Raw genomic sequence first — 9,507 nt, 5'->3', positions numbered from 1 at the left:
AAAATGTCCTTATGAACATTAACTTTTCATGAAATTGGAGGATAATGGCAAGATGCTCATGGTTTGCTTATATGTAGATGACTTAATCTATATTGGAAATGATCAGGTCATGATTAAGAAATTTAAGAAGTCAATGATGATTGAATTTGATATGTTTGATCTTGGCATGATGCATTACTTTCTTGGTATAGAGGTGGTTCAATCTACTGCTGGCATTTTTATCTCTCAGAAAAAGTATGTGCTGGAAATTCTTAACAAGTTTGGAATAAAAGAATGTAATCCTGTTAGCACACCAATAGAAGTAAATGTGAAGCTCATCAAAGATCCCAAAGGAAAAGATATTGACAATACTCTTTACATGCAAATCGTAGGAAGCTTGATGTATTTAACTACAACAAGGCCTGATTTAATGCACGCTGTTAGTCTCATCAGCATATTTATGGAGTGTCCAAAGGAGATGCATCTCTTGGCTTCAAAAAGAATTTTCAAATACTTACAAGGCAATGCTGATTATGGTTTGCTGTACAAGAGAGGTGAAAAATCAGATTTATTTGGTTTTACAGATAGTGACTATGCTGGTGATCCAGAGGATAGAAAAAGTACATCTGGTTTTGTCTTTATGATAGGTACAGGAGCAGTCTCATGGTCTTCAAGGAAGCAAGCCACTGTGACGTTGTCAACTACAGAAACAGAGTTTGTAGCAGCAACGGCATGTGCATGTCAAGCAATTTGGCTATGGAGGATTCTTGAGTTTCTCTGTTTCAAGCAAGAAGGACCCACCCACATCTACTGTGATAACAATTCAGCTATTAAGTTGTCCAAGAATCTTGTTCTATATAGAAGAAGCAAACATATTGATGTAAGGCATCATTTCTTGCGAGACCTTACAAAAGATGAAACCATTGATCTTATTTACTGCAAAGGAGACGATCAAGTTGCTGATATGTTTACAAAAGCCATTAAATTGGATGCATTTCAAAAGCTGAGGAAGTTGCTTGGAGTTTGCACGCTGAAGAAATAAATGATGTTATAAACATGAGTTTAAGGGAGGGATTGTTGAATAAGTAATTTACATGTTGACCTAATCTTTAGCATCATTAGCTAGTTTGTTTTGCTAATTACCGAGTCTATAGGATTTGTTAGTCAGTTCCCCTTTTCTTGCTTATATCTGTCATGTTAATGCCTATATAAAGGCCATTGGATTAATGAATAAATACTCTAAGAAGAAATTACGTTCTCTGCTCTTCTCTGCTCTCTTTAGTTTTACTGTATGAAGACTTCGTCTTCTTTAAAATTCAACACACACATAAAGAACGAAAATTTCCTAAAAATCCCAATAAAATCAGAATAGTGTTAACGTTTTCTTCTCCTACAGCTCAAGTCTTTGATGGTGCCAATGCTTTCGTCACCCATGGTTTAAGTCTCTAATGGTGGTGGCGCTATTACTTGGAGGTGATTTTTGATGAAATTGGCTTCTTCTTCAACGGGAGGGTTGGTGTTTTGTCATTTTAGCAAAATGACTTCTTTTCATCAAAGTTTGGGTGTTTTGTAGCGTGATAATTATTGTTAATTAAAAGGTTTAGTGAAAAAATTAATTTACTCAGCCCCCGTTTGTTTTTCATTATTTGTCTATTAAAATTAAAAATATGACCGTTATCCATCACGTCAAACCATCATATTTGACTTTCTATCTTTTATGTGGGGCCCGTAACGGTTATATTTTTCATTCTTATTCTTACATTAATGTGTACCAAAACGGGGTATCAATTTTTCTATTTTGTACCGTATTGGGCCTAATTTGCCCTTTAGGATTTTGGGAGTCCAAACAAGAATGGACCCTCCGACATTTGATTGAGTTCTTATTGAATTAACGCCTAGCCCAATCTTTAACGGCAGCTCCTATCGATCTAGGGTTCCATCTAACCTAAGCCAACATCGAAGTATACGCACTACTATGATAAAATGGGCCGAAAGGCGTCCAGGATCGCGAGCCATGTGCTCCCACCGCAACCGGCAAATATTTGGGCCATATGCGCACGATAATCCCGTTCTACCGTTCAGCGCACGGTAGCTCTTCCACGCTGCCAAGATTAATTCTCCTCCTTGGATGCGCACAGCGCACCGCTCCTGATTCCTGGCCTTCCCCGCCCAATAATTATTTATTTTTCTGCTTAAATTTACTCAGATTTTCTATATTTTTCTCAAATTCAGGAGCTGTAATCAATTTTCCCCTCATATTTGGTAAGTGGATTAATTATTATCTTCTTTTATACGATTCAATATTTTGTTTTCATGGATAATGGATTAACGAAGTGGGCTTATTGTTTAGATTACCTCGTTCATTTCTATCTGATAAAGAATTAGATCCTAAATATTGAGCATTTGATTTAAGTCATGGCAATTGATTTTCAGACTTTCGAATCAAGCGGTATGATGCGGATATTTCCAAGGGATGTTCGATTCGGAGAAGCGTTAAGATCATATAGGATTTTGATTATCTTGAAACTGTAGCTGATGGTGTAAATTGTAACAGTAAGTTTGTTGCTTGGATTAGACGAATCGAAGTTGCTTAAATTTAAGATTATTTGAAATGTTAACTTGTCAGTATGTTTAAACGTTGCAAATTTGGATGGAGTGGCATTTTGAACATGGGGAGAAAATTATTCTCTGTAGGCGAAGAAAATGAAGATAGGGCATAGATGATATTAGCCAGCAAACAGATGACATTATTCCAGCAGAGAGATTGCACCAGTCCAGCACATTATTCCAGCAGAAAATTACACCAGTCAAGCCCCCACATAATTCCAGTAGAAGATTGCACCAGTCAAGCTCACAGCTCACTGCCATTTATCTTTCCTTGTGTAGTAGTATCTCTGTTCTATATATATGCTTCTAATCCCCATTTACAGAATCATCAAGGAAACATAGTAAAATACAGAATATTTTCCTTCACCTCTTCTTTTATCAGATGACGACGTGTTGCTGAGCCTCCGTTTGGATAAATAGTCGTTTTGGCTTGTTGAGGTATCATGATCGTAGAGATTACTTAGTTGAGTAGTGATCTGGATTTAGATATTTTGAAGTATAAACAAACTTTTGTTGGTGGATTACTCTTTGTTGACTGTTGAATATGGAAGTTTTCTAGAATTTCACTCTTTACTGAGTGATTATTCTTGGACTTAAAAAGATAGCCCACAAACTCATGGGATTGATTGGAAGGGGACATGTTGAGTCTGTCATTAATCTTAGATGCGTTAGAAGTCTTTTTGTTTTTTTAGCTCCTTGTATAAGTCATTATGATTATCTTGTGGCTATAGGATTCTTGTGTATGTACCATCAAGCATCCTCATTTTCACCATTTCGTATTATATCATTTACTAACCCCTCACCCCAACAAGACACACTCCCCAAGAGAGAAGAAACCATAGTTCTAATGGCAAGTTTGATTCATGATATTGGTGTGATACTCATTTGTAAATGATTTGTGTCATAATTTGCATTTTTTATTATTTTAATCTTTTTTCTTCTTTTCTTAAGAATTGGCAATTCCTCTTCCAACTAGTTCCAGATGGGCATTATGGTGCAAAAAAAGGAGGAGAAATTTGGAGTGAATTAGACACTATAATGCATAATACTTTAGTTTCTTTTCTTTCTTGATACTTAATACTATCAAATCCGTTTCAGTCCCGTGATCAAACATGCCATAAGAGTTTAGTTGTCTGGCATCATGCATCTTATATCTTCTTACTGCAGCCTTAAGAATTCTAGTTGTGAAATATTTTATTAATGTCCTTTATAATTTCCAATTATTCTCAGTTGCTGAATCTGCATTCTGGTTTATCTTGGTTGGAGTAATGCCTGAGATAGCAAGTCTTATGAAAGAAATGTCTGGAAATGGAACGGAGTCATCTCCAGATGATGATGGCACTGTAGAGGAAATGCCAGAGGACTCAATTTTGTCGCGACAAACATCTGTGAACCTTGTGCCATTCATTGGTCAAAGATTTGTCTCTCAGGATGCGGCATATGAATTCTATTGTAGCTTTGCCAAGCAATGTGGGTTCTCTATTAGACGCCATCGAACTCGTGGAAAAGACGGTGTTGGCAAGGGTATTACAAGACGGGATTTTACATGCCATCGTGGTGGATTTCCACAACTAAAGCCATCAGAGGATGGAAAGCTACAGAGGAATCGAATATCATCACGTTGTGGATGTCAAGCATACATGAGAATTGTTAAAAGGGAAAATTTCGACGTCCCAGAGTGGCATGTCACAGGTTTTAACAATGTGCATAACCATGACCTTTTGAAGTTCAATGAGGCTCAACTACTCCCTGCCTACTGCACATTGACTGTTGATGACAAGAGTCGTATATGCATGTATGCAAAAGCTGGGATGTCAGTTCGGCAAATGCTTAGGTTAATGGAACTAGAGAAAGGTGTTAAGCTAGGTTGTTTACCATTCACAGAGATTGACGTTAGAAACTTGCTTCAATCGTTCAGAAATGTGGAGCGGGATGATGACCCGATCGACCTTCTAAAATTGTGCAAGGAGAAGAAAGACAAAGATCCCTACTTCAAATACAATTTTAAGATAGATGCCAATAACAGGTTAGAGCACATTGCATGGTCATATGCTTCATCAATCAGATCATATGAAGCCTTTGGGGATACTGTAGTTTTTGATACTACTCATCGCTTGGATGCGTATGATATGGTACTTGGGATTTGGATTGGAGTGGAAAATCATGGAGCAAATTGTTTCTTTGGCTGCGTACTTCTAAGAGATGAAAATATGCAGTCATTCTCCTGGGCTCTAAATGTAAGTATCCACATAAGCGCCTTTGCCACATGTTTCTATCGTGACCTAAGTTTAGATTTTCTTGTTTTATTCTTAAACCATATAGATATTGCTTTAGTTAATTTACCAACATTTGTCTTCATTTTCGTGTATGCTTTGATGCAAGAGGCAGAAAGAATTCAGCATGCTTGTTTGTTAGGATCCTAATGATGTTTTTGAGCACGAGCTCATTATTTCTATACTTTAGAGCATATTTAGTCAAGATTTAAAAAAAAAAAAAAAATCTCTTATAGGTTATTAAGTTTTGAACTTTTTTTATTGGTCCAAATTGAATATAAGTATTTTGCTTTTTTCAAAGTAAGATGGCTTTTTACTTAAAAAGAGTAGAAAAAAAGTAATATATATCGAATGGAAACAAACAATTACTTCACTTTTAAGCATAGCTGAAAATACTTATATATGTTCATTGAGATAAAATTCTGTTTATGGTAATAGGAACTTCACTTGAGCCTGCGATGCCATTTAGCATTTGCAGAAATAGATTAATGTTATTTTGCACCACTAGTTTTAAAACACCAATCTAAGGCACCACTTTGACACTAAATGAGAGGTACAATTATACCTTTCATTCAGCTTATCGCATAACGACACCTAGCCTCGTGTTTTAGCACCAGTAATGCTAGATAGCATTATTCACTGAAAAATGTTCAATCCCTTGTACATTCATTATCAGGAACTGAATGCCAGAATTGTGATTGCATGACGAAAAGTGTGCAAACTTTTTGTTTATTCCCAGAAAGAAAAAAGAAAAAAAAAACTTGAATTCGTGAATTCCACCAATATGTTGCTCCATCTTATTTTTTATCCCTGCTGGAGGGCTTTATTTAATTTTTCAACCATTGACATTTGACAGTGTGTTATCTTCCAGTATAATGGGATCATAGTATTTTCATCATATCTGTATAGAGTTGTTTTGAGATTTCCAGAGGATGTCCTTTTTGTCATATTTTTTGTTGTATTTGACAGACATTCTTGGAATTCATGAATGGAAAAGCTCCGGGAACAATTTTAACTGATCAAAACATGTGGCTTAAAGAAGCACTTGCTACTGAAATGCCAAGGACCAAACATGCCTTTGCCTTTTGGCATGTCATTTCAAAGTTTCCCGATTGGTTTTCTGTAATACTTGGCTCGCAATACGATAACTGGAAATCTGAGTTTCATCGGCTTTATAATTTGCACTCAATCGAGGAATTTGAAGTGGGATGGAGGGATATGGTTGATGCATATGGACTGCATGGAAATAACCATGTGGTCAGCCTGTATGCATTGCGCACGTATTGGGCACTACCTTTCCTGAGATGTTATTTCTTTGCAGGAATGACCAGTACATTCCAGTCAGAATCGATAAACTCATGTATCCAACGATTTTTGAGTGCACAATCTGTACTTGAGAATTTTGTCGAGCAGGTGCAGCCTCTTTCTTTCTATTTATTCTTAACGTGTTATTACTGTTGTCAAAATTATATAGGAAAATTGTATTGTTGGTCTCTAACCTATTGTCCGAGTTTCTAGTTGGTCTTTGGTCTTAAAGAGAGAGTTTGTCCTCAACCTTCTATTATAGTTGCATTATCTCTCCTCAATGACTAAAACCATCAACATCTCTGTTAAATTGTGCTGTGATCCTCACATTTTCAACTTTATAAAACTAGATTTAGTTTCCTAACTTGTGCCAGTATTTTGAAATTTGAACTGAGGCATGTCACCTTGAAGGCCATGTGACTATTTAAAAGATTTGGATGTCTTTGTTGGGAATAATTGTGCAATTGTAATTAAAAGATGACCAATGCTGCAATCTTTTCTTGTATATACTCCTCTTTTGCAGGTGGCTACAGTTTTATGTGCTAAAGATAAAGCAGGAGCAAAACAAAAGATGCAACGGAAGATCCCTGAAGTATCCCTCAAAACAGGTTCCCCAATTGAGGCGAATGCTGCTGCTGTTCTTACACCTTATGCCTTCTGCAAACTACAGGAGGAACTCTTATTGGCACCCCAATACGCATCATTAATGTTAGATGAAAATTACTTTATTGTGAGACACCATACAGAAAAGGATGGGGGGTGTAAAGTATTATGGATTCCAAATGATGAGTTGATCAGCTGTAACTGTAATCACTTTGAGTTTTCAGGCATCCTCTGCAGACATGTTCTTCGTGTTCTCTCTAGCAACAATTGTTTTCAGATTCCCGACCAATACCTGCCCATGCGCTGGCGTGATGTCCCCTCATCATTGACGAAACCTGTGCATGCTACTTCTGGAAAATATCAGTTGTTGCAATCAATGATTTCAACACTACTTACAGAATCAATTGAGACAGAAGATCGCCTTGATTTTGCTTGTTCTCACGTCGCTTTGGTTTTGGCCCAAATCAAAGAATTTCCCATTTCATCAGACGGTGTTAATGATATTGCTTATAACAGCCCATCCGATTCTCTTGTGCTTCCAGAAGTTGAAGATTCTGATGGCATTGCTCAAAGTTTCAGTGGAAATCCTCATCAATCTTTAGCTTTTGCAAAGTTGAAAGAGAGAGCATGGAGAGATGGACTTGGGGATATATACAGGAAAAGAAGGCGTTCAGTTCCCTGTCGTGGTCAATATGGGCAGGATGCTAGTGACTGCCCAGAGCTGGGAGGTGATGATTTCAATGGAGATGGGTCGGGGTTTTTATAGGTTTGATTATATATTTGGTATGCTGGATAGACGCCACCATAGTGGGTGAAGTTAAAATTTTAGGCAGTACAATATTCTCTTGTGAAAATGACTGGATTTACATATGTTTTCGTATAGTATAAGTCCAAGAGCAATATTCTCAATCTCCGGTTGGAAGAGTTTAAAATTGCTTGCTTAATCTCCACGTTAAGAATGTAAATCTTGATAATATTTTTACAGGCGTGTCTTATTCAAAGATAATCTTGCCTCAGATCTGGAGGCCAGCATAAAATATCAGGGCACAAAAATTTATGGGAAAATTGCAGTCATGTATCAAACATTTCACCTTTTTGCAAATTTATACAAATCTTTAATTTATTGCAGTCATGGTATCGAACCTCTCAAAAATTCGTGATAGAAAACGTTACTTTCTCTGTTATTTGACCACAAATCAAAAGGTTTTACCAATGTTGATTAATTTTTAAAGGGTAAAAGGTAACTTTACATTTTATTTTTTTTTGTGTAAAAAACTAAAATAAAAGAATTAAATCAAAAAAATAAATTAATAATAATAAAATCCTATCATCCACCCCAAAACCAAAACCTCCAAAATGTCAGCACCCCCACGCCACCCAACTTCAAAGCCACATCACCCATCACTATCACCACGTAATTATCTGACACAACGACATCACCTCACTCATCTTCACCGAAAATTGCGGAAAGAGGCATTGAAAACTCAAAGTCCTATTTCTGCAGGAAGGCAAGGAACTCTTTAACTTTTGAAATTATTTCGTACAACAGAGTTGCTTGGAGAGGGTACTAGCTGTGCAACACAAATGACTAAGAATCGAAGCCGCAAGTCTCAGCTTTTGCCGTGAAATCAGCTTCCACAACAATCCCCAATTTTTCATGTTAATTGGTTGCAACTCTTCAATCTCAACCTCGTCCAAATCATTGATTTTTGGCTATTTTTTGACAATCTAGCATCGACAGCTGGGCTGAAAACATAAGCGCCGATGACAATTTTGTTGGGAATCTATTTATATATGCACAGCAGAAAATTAAAATTATTTCGATTCCCACCGAGGATCCCTTTGTGTTTAGATAGAAATCGTGATAAAGATTATACTTTTGACGAATTCTGCAAACCTTTTGCTTTTCTTTTCGTTCCAGCAATCTTGATTTGCCACCCACAGTTGTCCAATTGTCCAGCCTCCAAAGATGATCCACACAAAGAATAAGATTGCAGCTTCTAGAATTTTTCCTCCTGTGCCAGTAAGAATAATGAAAATCATATGGACCTTAAACCCTAGCCATGTATTTATATAAACCCAAATAGGCTCGACCCGGTCCGATCCAGTCCAATATTTAATTAATCCATTTAATTAAACCCGATCCGTGAATTAATTAATCCAATTAATTAATTCGGGATATAAATAACAAATCCAATTAATTAATTTATCCTACAATTGTTAAATTAATTAATTGGCAATTTGAAATCTTCTAATTCCCTTTTGTGTGCGACCCATTAGGTTCCCGACCACGATACCTAGTGATGTGAAATATTATTTTGATCTAATCAAAACTGATAAATTAAAATACCCTTTTAATTTATCGTCAATTCACACTCGCCGTCCCTGATTGACATCTAGCAATGTGTCAGGGCAATGCATGTGACGAGAAATGTCACGTGTTATGACAAAATCAAATTCGTTCGTTTACCGTGAAACTATAATCCCTTCGTCAATATGATCCGATACGAGATATGGAATTGTGTCAATCCCGAATTTCGATCATATCTTTCACTCCACTATTAAGTCAATATAAGTCGAAAACTCTTTTTCGACTTATGAGTACACCTTGGCCAATGATTTCGTTATCGACTTAATTGAATGAAACGCAGATCATAATCTCCTACTATCTAAAAGTGACGAATCCTTTATTGGTCAATCACAACCTTCATACGATTCTTGATGTACCCGAACGATGTCG

At 36.6% G+C, this 9,507-nt stretch overlaps 1 protein-coding gene across 6 annotated transcripts; it reads left to right on the top strand.

Annotated features, from left to right (window-relative positions):
* Window positions 1–1,900: 1,900 nt before the first annotated feature.
* On the top strand, window positions 1,901–7,749 carry LOC111394476 (protein FAR1-RELATED SEQUENCE 11-like). 6 transcript variants are annotated; one of them, XM_023020341.1, is made up of 7 exons: window positions 2,109–2,241; window positions 2,413–2,532; window positions 2,674–2,861; window positions 2,969–3,024; window positions 3,817–4,823; window positions 5,829–6,272; window positions 6,688–7,749. In XM_023020341.1, exons 5-7 carry the CDS (start codon window positions 3,855–3,857, stop codon window positions 7,531–7,533), a joined length of 2,259 nt encoding a protein of 752 aa, XP_022876109.1. In that variant the 5' UTR covers window positions 2,109–2,241; window positions 2,413–2,532; window positions 2,674–2,861; window positions 2,969–3,024; window positions 3,817–3,854; the 3' UTR covers window positions 7,534–7,749. The 6 variants fall into 6 exon arrangements, with proteins under 6 accessions (XP_022876088.1, XP_022876116.1, XP_022876109.1 ...); XM_023020335.1 differs by having other exon boundaries at window positions 2,674–2,864; XM_023020322.1 differs by having other exon boundaries at window positions 2,674–3,024.
* The last annotated feature ends 1,758 nt before the right edge of the window (window positions 7,750–9,507 follow it).

This window comes from Olea europaea, chromosome 1 (assembly GCF_002742605.1).
Source record: "Olea europaea var. sylvestris chromosome 1, O_europaea_v1, whole genome shotgun sequence".
NCBI classification, from domain to species: Eukaryota; Viridiplantae; Streptophyta; class Magnoliopsida; order Lamiales; family Oleaceae; genus Olea; species Olea europaea.
The sequence above is the reverse complement of the archived record's forward strand: the minus strand, read 5'-3'. Positions and strand labels throughout refer to the sequence as shown.